This window comes from Gavialis gangeticus, unplaced genomic scaffold, assembly GCF_001723915.1.
Source record: "Gavialis gangeticus isolate Ggan-Ray unplaced genomic scaffold, GavGan_comp1, whole genome shotgun sequence".
Lineage (NCBI taxonomy): Eukaryota > Metazoa > Chordata > Crocodylia > Gavialidae > Gavialis > Gavialis gangeticus.
This window is the reverse complement of record NW_017729012.1, coordinates 8761217-8777941: the sequence shown is the minus strand read 5'-3', so window position 1 is coordinate 8777941 and position 16725 is coordinate 8761217. Positions and strand designations below refer to the sequence as shown.

At 46.2% G+C, this 16725-nt stretch overlaps 1 protein-coding gene across 3 annotated transcripts in view; it reads left to right on the top strand.

Annotated features, from left to right (window-relative positions):
• The window catches only part of VPS53 (VPS53, GARP complex subunit), a 94103-nt gene that overhangs the window by 62245 nt on the left and 15133 nt on the right, over positions 1-16725 (top strand). For all 3 annotated transcript variants that reach the window (XM_019511162.1, XM_019511161.1, XM_019511163.1), the window contains exons 14-18: positions 645-887; positions 2648-2795; positions 3905-3987; positions 7792-7870; positions 11742-11890. In XM_019511162.1, the coding sequence (XP_019366707.1) occupies positions 645-887; positions 2648-2795; positions 3905-3987; positions 7792-7870; positions 11742-11890 (702 nt within the window). The remainder of the gene's footprint in view (positions 1-644; positions 888-2647; positions 2796-3904; positions 3988-7791; positions 7871-11741; positions 11891-16725) is intronic.

The window sequence follows — 16725 nt, the reverse complement described above, 5'->3', positions numbered from 1 at the left end:
GTTGATGCACCCACATTCTTGTCTAGTTATTGCAAGAAGCAAGTGTCAGGTTAACTGTAGTGCTCAACAAGTTGAAGGAGGCAGGAGAGAGCACCGTTTCTGCTTACAGGAAAGATTCAGGAGTTAAAAAGAGCTTGGGTAAGTTGGACACTCAGGGATTTATCTTCCTTGTTGCCTTTTAATAAAAGCTGCTTTAAAGGGCATGTGAATGTTTGTGGTAACTGAACGGAGCCACCCAGACAGCAAATGGGGGTGATCGTGAAACGCCCTTTAAAAGGCCTGTTTCCAAGCTGCCCTATATGACTGGCTTCAGCCAGTGCCAGGAATGAAACTTGAGCATGGGCTTTATGCGCTTGCATTGAATGTGCTGAACTTGGACCTGGCAGGGTTTATAAGATTTTTATACGTGACTGGAGAACAGATTGATGCTGCCATTAAAATTCTGAGTACAAAAGGTCATAACTCATCGCCCCGTTCTTCGTTATTTTACAGGCTTTGCTGCAAAGGCTGGGGCGTGGGGCTGCTTGGGATGTGAATTGGTTGTATTGGTTTCACAAGGCAGGGCAGCTGGTTTTAAGCATCTCTGTATCCTGTTTTTTTTTCCACCGACATTAAAATATTTCTCTCCATTTTTCTTGCTGTAGAAATCTCAGCGAGCTGATTGACAGGTTTGTGGCTGACTTCAAGGCTCAGGGTCCTCCCAAGCCCAATGTGGATGAGGGGGGAGCTGTCCTGCCCAGCTGTGCTGACCTGTTTGTTTATTACAAGAAGTGCATGGTGCAGTGTTCGCAGCTCAGCACAGGCGAGCCCATGATTGCACTGACCACCATCTTTCAGAAGTACCTCCGGGAATACGCCTGGAAAATTCTCTCTGGAAATCTGCCCAAGTAAGTGTTAGCAGCCCAAAGGCTGGGCACGGTCTGCAGAGCCTGGAAACGGTGTTTAGAGAATTTGGCAAACACAAGAACTGCCGTTTTAGTTTGAAAAGAGCCCCAGAGCCATGGTGTAAGTTGGGAAGATCCCTCCTCTAGATGCAAGGTACCATTCTGAGAAACAGCATGGCAGCAAGCTGAAAATAGGGGCTGCCATTTTCACAGGAGCCAGTTTCCTTTTACTCTGCAGCAGGTCCTGCAGCTCTTTTGAAAATCCCAAGAAAGTATGCACAATCTGATTTTTCGGGATTGCACATGCACACCTATTGCAGGGACAGACTTAGGCCCCCACTCTCCCCTGCCCTGCATGGTGTGAAGCAGGTAGAAGACCAAGCAGGTATTCAGGCGAGAAGGTAAAAGACCACCAAAGAGAGTGGATGATGTTCTCCACTGACTTTGTCTATGTTGACCCAAAGTACAGGGGCTGAGTGGTGGAAGAGGATCAGGCCACCCTCAAGCTGGGTGTCTCAACACAGAAGGCCAAATACCACCCTCTGTTTTGGCCTTTGTGCAAAGCAGGAAGAGAATCGTGTACTTTCCGTCCTGTAAATCAGGGCCAGGAAGCTGAGACAGTGACGTTCCTGTAACAACTGGTAGTGAAGGCAGTTTCTTCTAGATTTCCAAAGTCTCTCGGCTAGAACTGCTTTAGCTGGGTGTGTGCATTTGTACATGGGATATGTGCAGTGTATTATTACCAGGGATCCTGGTTTTCTCCAATTTAATAAAATCCCCAATTTTCAGATTAAAAAAAAGTAACCCCAAATCCACATTTTTCCATGAGTAAAATGAAACAACACCATATATACATCTATGTATTAGTGGTGATTTATTTTAATCTTGGAAAAATGTGGATTTGGGGTTATTTTTTTGTCTGAAAATTTGGGATTTTTTTAAATTGGAGAAAACCAGGATCCCTGATTATTACACACATGTAAATCCACTGAAATCAGTAGCATCTTTATGGGTATACACTAGTAAAAACACAAGTGAAATTTTCAGTGTGAAGTCATCAGTGCTAGCTACAGGTAACTGATATTTGTGACTGGTATTTGGAGGTTCTTTGTAAATAAATCTGGGGATGGCAAAGTGATTATTTGCTGAAACCAGCACAGTCTTTCATGTGTGGTTGTGGGAGTTGCATTTAGAGCAGCAGAGAGATGAATTGAGTGCGCCTCCATCGGATCTCAGTCACATTCTTTGAACATATGATTTTTTTTGTGCTCTATTTCTGCTGTCCAAAATAAATATTGCTGCCCTATTTTTTAAAAGGATTTGGATGATAGAGGGTTGAAATAGTTGGGGAATTTCCTGTCTCTCAACTGTTCTGATTCTTTGATTAACTGCTGTTTGTCACCAAATGAATAGAAAGTACAGGAGATAATCCCCAGAAATCATTTTTGTTGTCCTTGTAATTATCATGGTATTTGAAATGAATTCTACAGTCTCAGATATATGGCAAGTTTGTTTAGTTATCGGATACCAAATATAACTTAGTTGTGTAATGGTTAACGAGAGCTTTCTGTAACTGTTTGAGCAGCTGACAATTAAGGTTAAGTTAGCCTAGAAGAGAATGTTAGATCTGGTTGAGGTCTAATCAGTTGAAGCTTTGGGATGTCATAGGAAGATGTATGAAATGATCATAATGAGTCCTTCTGGGTTAAAATCTAAGAAAACCAGAGCTTTTGTCAATGTGTGTGTGTCCATCTTTCCCCCAGAACAACCAGCAGTAGTGGTGGGCTGACCATCACGAGTCTGCTGAAAGAGAAGGAGGGCTCGGAAGTAGCAAAGTTCACTTTGGAAGAGCTCTGCCTGATCTGCAGCATCCTGAGCACAGCAGAGTACTGTCTGGCCACAACCCAACAGGTGAGCTGCCCTCTGCCACCCTTCTAATACAGTGTCTCACCTACCTGGCGGCAAGGCACAGTCACAAAGGAAAGGAGGTGAGCTGCCCTAGGCAGCAGGACCAGCTAATTGAGTCTCACATTAAAGGTTGCTATGCATTGAAAAAAGTGCTGAAATGTACATAGCAACCCCCTGCTCTGCATAATGCTGCATTAATTATAGACCGTAAGTTAGTTAAAGGAAGGTTCTCGCTTTTGTTATCCTAGCGGGTCAGAACAGCGTTGTACGTTGAACCCTAATTGCTGCCTCACTTCCAAAGAGCATCCTTTTGTGCTCTCTATGTAGTTTGCTTTAGTCCAAGAGGGAGAAAGATAATCAGTCTCTTTCCATTATCTTTCCAGGCTTATTAACCAAATTTTTTCAAGCAGGGGAAAAAAAGGGGAAAAAATAAATTAATGTAGATCTAGGAGTTGGCTTAATGGCAGAGTTTCAAGGCAAGGTGGATGCAAGGTCTCTTAAAATGCTCCCCATTGGGCTTGTGCCTTTACTGTGACTTGTACGGTAACAGTGCTCTGAGAAGTCCCTAGGTCAGTAGATATGTCTTTGACAGTCATTATCTAGCTAGTGCAGGGGGGGTGAACCAGGGATCTCTAGGTCACAGCATGCGCTGCAATACAGAGAGTGAAAGAGCCCATGTACTCTTGCAGAGGCTCATAACGTGCATGTTTTCTGCAGGTGAGGTGCAGACAGGGGCCTGTAATGCACCTTCATTGGTGCGGCAGGGATCTGTCTTAAGTTATTAGATTCTTGCTACGTTGTCATGATAGATTTGTGTCCTGAGCCTGAAATGCTGGCATGTGCAACCTTGGAGGTTAACTGCTTTGAGGACACATGTCATCAGTTGTTATCCCAGGAAACCATGGTGTCTAGAGCATGCGGCAGAGAGGAGAGTTCCATTCCTGATGCCACTTCCCACTAAACAGATCTTGGACAAGTTGCAGTGTGAGAAGAAATAGTGTAGGTGCATTTCCTGATGTCAGAAGCTGACTTTCCCCAGCACTTAAGCTTGAGGGTTATGAATTGAAGTAGAAATCTGATCTCTGCTTGTTACTTCTTTTGCTCCTTGACAGCTTGAAGAAAAGCTCAAAGAAAAGGTGGATGCAAGTCTCATGGAAAGGATCAACCTGACAGGGGAGATGGACACCTTCAGCATGTACGTCTTGCACACACATCTTTCCATAGTGCTAGCAAACACCATGGCCAGTGAGTTCAGCGACGTTGCTCCAGGCCAGGTCTGTCGGGTGAACTGGTTGACTAGGAATGCCAGGATGCACGGGGCTAGGCTGGTGAAGCAGGGTGCTGCCATCGCTATGAGTGCTCCCAGTCATTCTAGTCAAAGGATCGAGAGCCCTGGAGAGAAGAAAGGAAATAGTGAGCTTGTATCATTGTATCATTTGCATCTTGGCAGCTCTCTGAGGTTGCTGTTCCCTTTCAGGAGAGCTGTTTTAGTACATTGCCTTTCCTGCTGTCATTTCCCAGTGTTAACCAGCAGAGTTGTCAATACACTCAAGGCCTCTTTTGCATAGCATGGAAAGATAGTTTACCTTTGAATGGAACTGGGCAAATGGCGATTGTGCATTAAGATGACTTTCCTTACCTCCAGTATTACCTTTCATTGGATGATCTAAAAGTTTTCTCTAACGACTGAAGAACTTAGCCTGTCAGTATAGCGTTCTCCCCATTTTTGAGATGAGGGAACCTAAGCACACGGTGATTTCTTGCCTTGTCCAATGTCAGAAAAAGTTCTTGGCAAAGGCAGGAACAGAGCCCAGCTCTCCTAACACGCTTGCTTTGGTCTCTTGACTGCCCTTCCTCCGAATGCACTTTTTAATTAAAGAGTGCACTGTTCCTGTCTTCCTGGCCCTCTTCCCCACTCCCAGGAGCTGGGTTTTAGTAGTGATAGCCAGTGTGTGCCAGGTTTCTGCAAGGCTTTCCTTTCTGCAGCTCCTCTCTTGCCCTGACGGCAGGGTGCCAGCCAAATCCTAATCCAGGTCTTTTAAGTCCAGTTCCTTCAGACATGAACCAGCCCCCTTCCCCTGCACTGCTGCTTTCTGAGCAGAGTGAGTCCCTGGGGCTACATGTGCTGTTCTATTGCATGGTAAAATTGTCCTGAGCTGGAGGAGTGGAGGGGAAGTTCTGCGTTCTCTCATGACCTTTCCGTTATAAACCTACCGTTTTATACATCGTCATGCAGCTTCCACTGTGGTTTCCTCACAAGGCGGCTCATTCTATTCAGCTAATGAGATGAGGTTTGGGAAGCTGCTTTTACGTACAGTTCGCACATTTGCCACTTAGGATGACTTTAAAGCTAGACCTTGGAGGCTGATTTGCCTGGTAATAAGGATACATTTTTAATTGCCTCCCATTGGGTTCCAGAGTAGCACTTTACCCAAAGTCCTGTCAGTGGATGTTGTGACTTTTCCTTTCGCAGAACCTAAGAAATCCTGCATACCGCTAGCAGAGGTGGGAAGCTCTCATTACAGGATAACTATAAAGCTCTTTTTTGCTGTTTTGACGCTTTCCATTTATATAACAAATGCGTTTCTTCTGTTGGAATTTGACGTCTAGCTGTGCAGAGCAGCAAAAAAAAAAAAAAAAGAAAAAAAGTTTCTGCTAACATACAAGTGTAATTAGGTATAGAAGCTTTTTTTTTTTAACCCTTCCCTTTGAAGTTGCACAAGGAAATAAAAAAAAAAAAAAACCCCAACAGAAAGAAAACATTGCAAAGACCTTAGAGGGGTTTTCATTCCCACTCGTGAGTGGTGCTGTCACTAGAATGGCCATGCAGGACAGTCAGGGAGCAGCAGCAAGGGGACAGTCCCTTCTGGAGCAGACTTGGAAGAAACATTGCAGTGTGGCTTGAATGTGTGCTTCTCCTGCCAGTCAGCCGTGTGACCGAGGGCATGTCCTCTGGGGACTTCTCGAGAAACCTGAAGGACTTTCATAGATTTGCAGATGTTAGGGTCGGAAGGGACCTCAATAGGTCATCGAGTCCGACCCCCTGCCCTGCATCGAGTCCGACTTGTCCCAGGGTGAGCGGGTGTTCAGTGTCAAACATCTCTGGTTCCTTTGGAAAGCCTAGTCGTCTTGTCCTGTGCATCAGCTTCCTTGTCTGTCCAATTGAGAGGCTATTTGCCTTTCTCCCAGGGGTTTGTAGGGTTCAGTTGTTTGGGGTGGTAAAGCAGTGTTGCAGGCTCTTTGGGGCAGAGATCAGCTGTCTGCTTGTGTATTTGTACAGCACCCAGTACCGCAAGGTCCTCTTCTGACGGGGGCTTTTGTGTGCACCTGTCACACAACAATAGTGCCCTGACATCAGTGACACTGTGATTGCCTGCGATCCTGCTGTCTCTGCAAACAGGTCCCCATTCAGTTTAGAAAGTGAGATGAGTATACCAGTTGCCATCTCGCGCTCTCTCGCTGCTGGCCAGGCTCCACATAAGGTGACAGAGCTCTACATGTATGTATCCCTAATGTGTAGGAGCTCGTCTTGGAGCTGCTTACCTTCTAGTCAGCTTGTCCTGTGTCAGTTTGGCGCTAAACCACAGCACTTTCCTACTTCTTGCTAATGGTAGATACTTGACAGCGCTCCAGCAGGCCGAGGTCAGCCGTGTTATCTCCGCTTAGTTCTCTTGGCATTGCTTCAGCGTGTGGGGTTCCCTGAGGGAGCAAAGCCTGCTGTGCTGGCTCCTTGGCAGAGAGACACGCCAGCCAAATGGTTACAGTCACAAGCGTTTAAATTTCAGTGCAAACGCTGCATCATTTATGTAAAGGCAGCCACAGCCTCCTGTCTGGTAGTATAATTTTTCTGCATGTTTCTGGCAGGCTTGGCTGTCAAGGTGACTTGTGAAAAACAAATGCCGTGTTGGACAGGAGCGAGGCTTCTTGTTAGGGCACCGCTCCTGCCCACCTGTGTGCAGAGCTCTACGCTGGAGACTTGACAGCCCGCCAGGGCATTGGCGGGAGGAGTGAATTGGTGGCTGGGCAAGGGCTTCTGTGTCCTTGTCGAGGATGGCTGTGCCAGAGCTGTTAGAAGGACTTGCAGCAAAATAATCGGAGGGAACTAAGCATTGCAGGCCTCTAACCCTGGTGTTCTTGGAAGACGTAAGGCTCGTTCTGAAGTGGAAACCTACCTTTATTTTGTTGAATATCAAGTTGCCTGTGTGCTCTTCGAAAGCAGTCTCTAGGGTCGTGTTGGGCCCTGTGCCTTTGAAGTTGAGCTGCAATCCAGAAAACAAACATCCAGTGTTCTTTTACTATTGTTTTAGGGGTAGGAGCATCGGTTTTATGCGGTGGGGTCTAACAGGGCTCTCAGTAACGTGAGTCTTTTTGCATTTGCAAGGTTGCAGGGAGGAATCACGGTTTTTAGTAATATTCTGTAACTTGGGAGGTGTCTGGAGGGACTAGAGCAAGGGAGTGATGCAGTTCTAGATGTGAAATAAATAAGCTGCCTGCCTTTGCCCCGCTTAATGGAAGACAGATTGTAATATCTGAGATATTAAAACTTCTGCAAATGAAGGGATGCAGCATTTTAAAAGCCTTCCTGTAGGCTTCTGTGGTTAGTGCACGAAAAACACAGCAGGGGAGGGTACAGGCCCAGGAAAGGGCACTGCTTAGAGCTGTGCCTTAGAAAGGAAATTGGAATTTCGAGCCTTAATTAACTTTGAGACAAAAGCACAAACAGCCTTCACGATTCAGGGGCTCATCCTCTTGCTAGTGCAGAGTGGCTTAGTTGCTGTGGTTACTGATATAACTTGCACAGCACATGACTGATCCCTGCCACCACTTTTGCTGGTGTCAGGCAGGAGGTTGTGGGTGCCATGAAGCAAACGTTCTAGCTGGGCCTCTCTTCATAGCCCTGTGCAAACGTAGCTTCTCCTCTTCTCATAGTCAAGAAGCTGGTTTTGGCACAGATTTGCTGAGTTCTCTGGTAATGCCTGTGCTTGATTTATTTTTGCAGTGTGATCTCAAACAGCATACAGCTGTTGGTGCAAGACTTGGATGCAGCCTGCGACCCAGCACTAACTGCTATGAGCAAGGTAGGTTTTGTAGAAGAGGGAGCAGTGACCCACCGTTTGTGGTTCTTTCTCACTTTTAATGGCTTGAGTTCATTCCTGATTTTCCTTCACCTCTTCTGGAGAGTGCACTTTGGTTCTTCAAGCAGCATCCTCTGTAGCATTAAAGACAGCCAGGTTAGAGCCATTCCCTTACCATAGACCAAACCACCTTCACACATTCTTTAAGTAATTGTTCCAGGCTCCTCATCTCTGCTCTTGCAATGATTTGAATCTTTGAGGTCAGGGGAAGTTTTACAAGCATCAGATTCCAAGCATGCTTTCTCACTAGCCTCAGACAAGGAGTCCTACCAAACCTTTTCTGATCCCAGTTGCTAGCGGGTGGCCAATTAATTGTTCACAAGGGCACTCTGGGGTTGAGCCCTCTCACTTTTCCGATGCTCTTGGAGAGACACAGTCATGAACAGAAAGACAGAAGGTAAAGTTCCCTCCCATTCAACAGTCCTTTAGGATGTGGCTGTCGCATTGTTATCTTTTGTACATCTGTTGGAACGGGGAAATGTGTGCATCTACCCAACATAGCATGAAAACCCAGATTGCTTTAGACAGAGGTAAGGGCAACAGAGTAAGATTGAACTTTTTTTTTTTTTAATTAGAAATATTAACATATGCCTCCATTTTGTAGGATAAACACATTTCGTAGCTGCCATGAGTTTTAATAGCATTCTGGTTTATGATGTATTCCAGCTGCAACTAGCCTCCACTCCCAGCTAATACTTGAGTTGGACTCCAGCTGGTAATAGAATTTGTCTGTATCCCAAATGGAAAGAGGATTTTTCCAGTAAAATAACACCAGGGGAGGGGCGTAGCACTTCAGGTGTTGCTTATATTCCCTGTCAGTTCCTTAGATTCTTTTTCCCCCCTAGCCAGTCTGTTCAGCTCTCTCCGGTCTGTCTCTTTATACCGTAGCATAACAATAGGGCTCAAAACAGCAGCTGGTAGGCCATTTATTTTTGTCGTGGAGCACCAGCAAAATGAAATCCATGTGAATGGGAACCAGCAGATATAAACAAGCTAAGTGCTCTGAAATTAGCTAAATAAATACTTTTCATTTGCCCTAGCCTTCCACCTTTGCCACCAGACTATCAGTTGCTGCAACTTGACTTTTACTGGAGTTCTGAAAAGCCTGGATTTTGGTGGAAGGTGTTTTTTTTTTGTTGGGTTTTTTTTACTTTGCCAAGACCCCTGTATTGCTTCTCCAGCCAAAAATCAAATGCACAACATTTTTTCATGTTGGAGTGTTTGGAAAAGTCGCATTTCAGTCTCCCTTGGCAGGGTGAAGAACGTGCATGTGTACCCAGTTTAATTGTCCTATTGTATGAGTATGTCTCATAAGGCCACTGCTTTATCTGAGGTTGCCTTTTGTTCAGATCTTTCACGTTTCCTTCACTCCTCAGCGTTTTGCAGGATTGAATGCTCTGTGGTTGTGTTAAGTTTGAAATGTAACTTTGTTCTCATGGGAAAGGTTTTGGTAGATGCGGCGGTCAGTTGTGAAGTCTCACTCGCTTGCTTTATGGCACAAATTGATTTTTGCACAGAAAATAATGTGAAGGGAAGTTTCAGGTGGAAGTGGTGGCCAGGTTTGCTAACTTTGTACTATGCTTATTTGTGGCCTGTGTTAAATAAAGACTGGACCCCAGCTTACAAAATGCGGAGCTTGGTATTGTGTGGACGCCCACCTTGCTGCAGTTATTCGACCCCAGCAGTCTTTCCTGCCCGGGGCAGGGGGGTTGGACTTGATGATCTCACAAGGTCCCTTCCAGCCCTAAACGTCTGTGAATCTGTCTTTGCTTGCCTCTAAACAGTTACCACTCATAGGTGCTTGGCTGTTGTGGGGCACTGCTTCTGTTTTAGGTTGTCCTTTGCCTGGCCCTACAGTCTTCGACATAATTATAAGTAGAGCACTACATACAGCCTGCAAGCTTGAGGCAGGAGAACTGCCTTTCCGTGTCCGCATTGTTCCCTAGTGTGTGCCAAGCTCTGCGTCCACATTGTATTTGTTGGTACTTATGTGGGGTGCTAGGATGCGTGGGAACATATCCCAAGGGTCCTAGCACTCTGCAGAGTGGACTGCCTCATCTTTCATGACCCCCAGAGTGGAAACTATTTTACCTGATCCATTGCTTGTGGCTGTGTCAGTTCTACGCACTGCTTAGGGGCAGGAAATGTATGTGTTCGTTATGACCGCAGGTCCACGGGAGGAACACCCCCTGGCTGTGGCGTGACTTGTCGGTGCGGTTGTTCAGAGAGATGCCGGAGGGCCTTTGAGATGTATACAGTCTCAGAAGGGTGCCACCCTTGGAGGAGGGTCCCACGGCAGGTTTGGAAGATGCAATGCATGCCACTTCTGCAGCACTCCTAGAGCAGAGCTGGCGTGGCATGGAGGGATCAGATCATCTGGCGGACCTGTACTGGCCAGTAGTGGCTCTGGGACTTCTGCAGGAGGAAACAGCCCTTGGTGGGACTGTGAAGCGCCTGCCCCACGTCATGCAAATGGTGGTCGTGCAGTTGTCATGTTGGCTCTCCTACCTCAGCAGCTGTTTGGGCACCAGGCAAACGCTCTCTGGAGATGTCCCCCAACAAACGCAAAGGGGAGTGGGGGAAACCATCTGATTCCTGACAAGTACATTTAAAATGACAGGAACCAAGATTTTCCAGGAGAGTTAGGTTCATGTTTCTTGGATAGCTTTTCAGTCTGTGTACACTACAGCTTTGATCACAGCTACTGTTTGTTTTGTTGGAGCACACCCACAGACAGGAAGGGCTATTTTTAATACACATATTTGTAAGATTGGCTGCAAGAAATAGGCATAAGGGTTTCTCTGTCCACTGAGTTGCACCCTCCTGCTGATTCTGGTTGCACTCTGAACATCCCCACAGCTTATTCATGTCAAATTCCCATTGGGAGAGGAGGCATGGTTGGGAATATGTGAAAGTGTGCTAGGCAGGCAAGGGACTAGGGATATGTGTCTGGGTGCACTGATTGCTGTGAGCAGTTGCTCAGAACAATCCAGTTACTCTTCAGTTGGTCCAATGCAAGGTTGGTAAAGTAAGAGGTAAACAGGTACATAGAAGAACGTCCTGCCTGCCTGCCCTGCTATGTTTCTCTTCAATTTGACACCTTAACCTGCTATGGGCAATGTGCAGACTGCTGTTAGACTCTGGGGACTTACAGACTTTGGCTTTATTCACCCATTAAGTCATCTGTGCTGCACATCGCTTAGATGGAGTTGAATCTGGAAAGCTGATTGGACCAAAGTGCCTTTAGTAAGATTAAAAGTAGAAGCATTACAGAATTAAGCAGATTTGTAGGTAAGAATTGGGTAAATTCTGGGCAGTTATTTTCTCAAATGACAACTGTGTAATCAGGACTTTTGGGGAGGCTTCCTCTGAGGCAACCCGGAGCTGCCGACAAGAAATTTTCCAGCAGGCTGCTCTACGCCCTTTGTGCATGCTGGAAGCTGTTTAGTCCTTATACGCTACGTGTGTGCCTACACCCACAGCTCACACGACCACCTCCACTCTGTATCAGGATACAGTAGGGTCAGCCTAGGGGCTCTGTTACTTCACACCTTCTCTTGTCGCTCCAGGGAGTCTGTGCTTTTGAGATAAAGCAGATGTGCACTTTTGTGAGGAAAAGCTGGACTGCTTTGAGGGTTTCATTATGGGCTGACAAAGAAGGCAGCCTTGCTTAGAGAGCAATTCTCGGTGGACTCTACAGATCTCCAAAGGGTGGATGTGCAAGTGTGGGCACTTACTGCAGTGTGCTTCGTGTTTCCTTATGGTTTAAAGCCTGGTGAGTTCAAGCACCCTTTGGTTTGTCCTCCTCCTGCAGATGCAGTGGCAGAACGTGGAACATGTTGGTGACCAGAGTCCATACGTCACTTCGGTTATTCTTCACATTAAGCAGAATGTCCCCATCATCCGTGACAACCTGGCATCCACAAGAAAATACTTCACCCAGTTCTGTATTAAATTTGCAAAGTAAGTCCCTGTCCTACCTTGGCATTCTCTAGGCGTTCCGGGTCCCATTAGCCGGCTTGTATGTCGTGACATACTTGTCTTCTAGCACTTCACATCAGTGGCTCTTGGCTTTCTGAGTCAAGCCCTCCACGAGTCTGGGAGGAGTGTGAGGGAGTTGTCATGAGACTGAAAGATGCTTCCCTTCCTCATCTTGAGTTTCCTACTGAAACACATTTGCCTTAGTCATTTGCTTTCATAGGTTCTTTCTCACATGCCTTGACCACCCTATAAACCTTTTTGATGAACACTGGCGAACCGCTTGCTAAGTAATGAAGGTTCTTGTTTGGGCATTCATAGGAAAATCAGTCCTGTGCGGGTGAATGGGGAGTCCTGATATAGGAGAGACTGACAGACTGCATTTAAGTATTTAATAAAATAACTCAGCATAGTTATGGGAAACATCTTACCCTGGCTATGAAGTTATGTATGAAACCTCATTACCATCATTCATCTTATAACAACACACCTTTGGAATAATCTGTGCACTGAGAGGGGGTGCATGTAACAAGAAACAGACCTACAAGGGCAAAGACAGAGCAGTCGGTTGTGCAGAAAGAGCCATTAAGAATGGAAACGAACATTAAAGTTTTGTGGAGTGGGCACACTGACCCACGTCCTGGTGTGTCACTTAGTGCTTGACAGGGCAGGAGTGACTGGGTAGCTGAGAGGGCCCGGCAGAGATGCTGGAATTAAGTGCCCACTTTCCATTGCCTACCAGCTGGAGTTGAGTGCTCGGCTCTTGGGTCCCTTGGAAATCTCAGCTTTAAAGGCTTATTGCATGGTTCTTTTAGAGTCCTGATTCCTAAAGCAACATCTGATTTGATGGAGAGATGTATAGTTTCTTTTAAGCTCCCTTTTCATTTGCCTACATCTATCTGAATCGTAGTTAGAGCTGCCACCCTCAGAGCTCTGCGCAGCCAGCCCAGCAGACAGTTTGGTGAGAAACCCTGCACTCCTAACACTACCTCCTGGTTCTGTTGTTCATAATAAGCATATCCCTGTGAAGCACATTGTATGGCATTGCCATTACTGTGTGGGTTTTCCATCCAAGGCTTCAGTTTCTATGAGTACTTTAGCAGGAAAGGAGGCAGTGAGATCTCTGGAGAGCCATTAGCTTCAGCAGCAGGGCGGATGGCCTGGGAATTATGTTCCCTCTTCTATCTCTGGGCACTTATTAGTTTGCATTAAGAAGCAGTTACTGATAAATCACACTATGACACCCTCTATAATCACTGTTTGAAATGCTGTCTCAGGGCAGATTTATTGTGTTTAAGCCTTCTATATGGTTACACTTGAATATTATATCGTTAACATGGTGATAAATAAAAAACCTGTTTACTCAGCTGTTCACAGCGCAGTCCCAATACCCCAGCTTAGTTGACTCCCTTTTAACTTTATTGCTAAGCACATACCAGGTTGACTGTGGAGAAAAGCCCCCAGCTCTCCCATCTAGGACAAGCCAAAGTCTGCAGTGAAATGAGGCACTGGATCAAAGATTGTTGTGGGGTAGACTATAGAAACCTGCAGAAAGTGAGATCCACTTTAAAGACTTCTTAACACAACTGAGTGAGTTCCAGGGCCCACAGAAGTACAGAGAGTCCTTTAGAAATGAGTGACTGATGGGTCTGTGAGAGGGGAAATTCAGTTCCTGGAATACCCGGGATGTAGAGGTTTTGCCAGTCTGTATTTGAAATCTTTTTGTAAAGCCTGGATATAAAGAGGTGTATAAATAAGTGGCACCCTGCATGACATCTTAATGTGTGCCTGGGGCCTGCGTCCAGAGAGTACTGGTGTCATAGGCTGGTCTCTCTTTACTTTTCTTGAGCTCCGCAGCACTAAGGCCCGTGGACCTGTACGTGGCACAGTTGTCGCATGTTGGTGTCTGTATCTTTGTGCCACCACCTTCCTCTTCCATCTCATCAACTTGTACCAAGGCCTGATGTTGAGTTACGGGACCACAAGGAGGGAAGACTTCTCATGTCACAAAACTTAATACCCAGGGATGTGAACTGAATGTGGAGGAAGAGAATTTGCCCTCAGAAATGAGATCACTTCTTAATTTATGTGCTTTTTGACCAAAATGTAACCTTGCCTGCCTGCCTTCCCCCTTCTCCCCCACCCACAAGGAGAGGGGAGTAGAAATACACTTGAATTGTAGCCTGCAAGAAGGGCAGCACTAAAGCCCCTGGGCTTATAGTTGTATTATGTCTCATTTTTTTCCCTTTTTAGATGCAAAATACAACAGGGAGCCAGGGTGGGTGTTGCATAACCTACCATCCTGAGATCACCAGGGGATTAGGACTGAAGAACAAAGTAAAAGAAGCTGTGGTGCACTGTAGGGCTTTAATAATAGTCTTCCCTCTCTGTCACCCTCAGAAACTCCAGGTTACCTGTCCAGAGTAGAGCAGGGGTAATTGGAGTGGGAGCCTTTCCAATGACTTGGGTAGGCTGTGGGGCAGGCTCTTAGCAGAACTGTTTCAAAGGACGCTGAGACTCGGAGTGAAGACCTGATCTGAACTTTACAGGGGTTGGGGAAAGTAAGCGATTGTGTATTGCCGGTGACTCGGGATGCTTTGAACAGTGATCTGTAGTTCATCTCCCTTAAGACAGACCTGCTCTGGTTGCATCTCTGTCCTGCTTAGTGAGGTATTGTGTTTAATGCAACATCAGTGCAAAGGATTAGTAAGGCACAGGCTTGGCAAAGCCAGCTCCTTTTGGATAGGCGCCTTTCAAGTACTGCAACTTCCATCTTTTAGGCTCCTAATCTGTTTTGCTCTGCTTCATTAATGCCCGTGGGACTAGCCTGCTTGTGTGGAGGGTCTGGATGGGATTTTACAGCTCAGACTACGAAGAGGCTGGGCTGAAACTTCAGTGCGCATAAACCATGCAGAGAACAGTCAGTCTTCAGTGAAGGATGAGAGTCGTGTGCTAGAGGAGATCCAGGAGTTGGAGCTGACCTTAGGACTTGGGCTGTGTAGACCCAAGTCTTTGGAGAGCTGGAACCCCATTTGGCTGACGCAGCTCATCTCATTCTCTCTGCTGGGAATGGGAAGCTGTTTCCAATAAGAAAGGGCATAAAACAAGCTGTGTCCTGGGGTGCAAAGGTCACTCCCTTTGCCCTCCTGCCTTGATTGTGTGTGGCCGTCTTGTGAGGCCTTGACTTTTGTTTCATGTAAAACAAACCCCCACTATTGATGGCTGAAAGGGGGATCACTTCAGTCCCTTCTGAGCCCCAGCCCCTCTCTGAAACCCTGCAGAAGGAAACGTCACTACTCTCTCCCACCCACAACGTGGGAGCATTAATCCCAGGAAGCAACGACTGGACCTCCATGGGAGATCAAAAGTACAGTTAATCTCTCGCACTCTTCCATTTGCCACATCCAGAGCTGCTACTGATTGTCTGTTTTATATGATCACGTCAACTCCAGCTGGTCTTGGTGCTCTCTCTAATTGCCCTCTGGGACTTATTTATACACCTGAAAAATGGTCTTCTCAGCCCAGTAGCTTTCATTTCAGCTTTAATGCTTCCCTGAGGCGGGAGACAGTGTTTGCTTTCCTCCCATGATTTACTCTTTGTTGCCAAGGATAGTTTTCTCATGTGGCCAAATTGAAAACCATTTGAGGGCAGTCCAGTTGCTTGCTTTCGGTAATGGTTTTAAATTGTTCCCCAACGAGGCTCCTCACTAGGTAAAAGATTGTTTGCTGAGGGAGGCCAGAGCCCAGAGCTGGGAAGACAGAGGGAAGGGAGAAGCCTTCACGTGAAGAATCCTTCCTTTGAGCCCTCTTTCATTCAAAGCAGCTTTGTGTGCATAAGCTACAAATGCTGTGTGTCATTCTTATGCAAGTCGGGGCAAAAATGACCGGCCTGGCTAAAATAACAGGTGGCAGAACAAGCCAGATGCTGCCCAGGCTTCTTGTTTTGCAGGAAGGAAACTACCAGCTTGACATATGCAACGGGGAAACCAAACTGAATTCAAATCACTGCTGTAAGTAGAGCCTTATGTGGGGGACAGAAAACAGACTAATTAAAAAAAAAAAAATTCAGGGCTGAGCCATTACAATCTAAGTTTGCCACACAGTCACAGATGTGGGACTGGACACTGAGCTGTGCAGACATTCAGCTAAACAGAGGCCACATGAAGGAAGCAACATAAGTTAGAAATGAACCAACAGGAGGAAAGCCAGGGTATTGTTGATATGGTCCTGACCAGCAGCTCTTTAAGTTCCAGGTAGATACGTTCACAAAGCATGAGCTGGCCATTCACCACATCTTGCGCTTCTGAATGCATCCGGTGCTGGGGTTTAGTATTGCAGGTGGGTAGGAGGAATCTGAAGTTACCTGAGTGCTTGGGCCCCTTTCCGTTTCTCTGGCAGGGTAATAGGGTCTTCGTGGTGGTGGTGGTGGTGGTGGTGCCGGAATGGCACAAAGAGGGCGTGGCTGATTCTTCACGCCCAAGTCTTTTGTTTTCAGCACGTGAAATTGAGAGATGCATACACATCTGAAACGTGCGCTCGGGGTGTCTTTTGAGTGTGTTTTTATTTTCAGTACACCGAGGTCTTGCATGGCTTCCAGGGTGCCATTTGTGGGACTTCATTTGTAAATGAATGTAAGGCTTTTCTCCATGGGGTGGAGGCATCTCTTTCCATGTTAAAATGAAATCGGTAATCAAAGCCTAAAATCAAAGTGAAAGAGATTCTTGAAACCAGTAAATCACTATTCTGTGTCATATAGAGCAGTGGTCTCCAAAGTGGGGTGCACAAGGTGATCCATTGGGGTGCGGGAAGAAAATATTAGA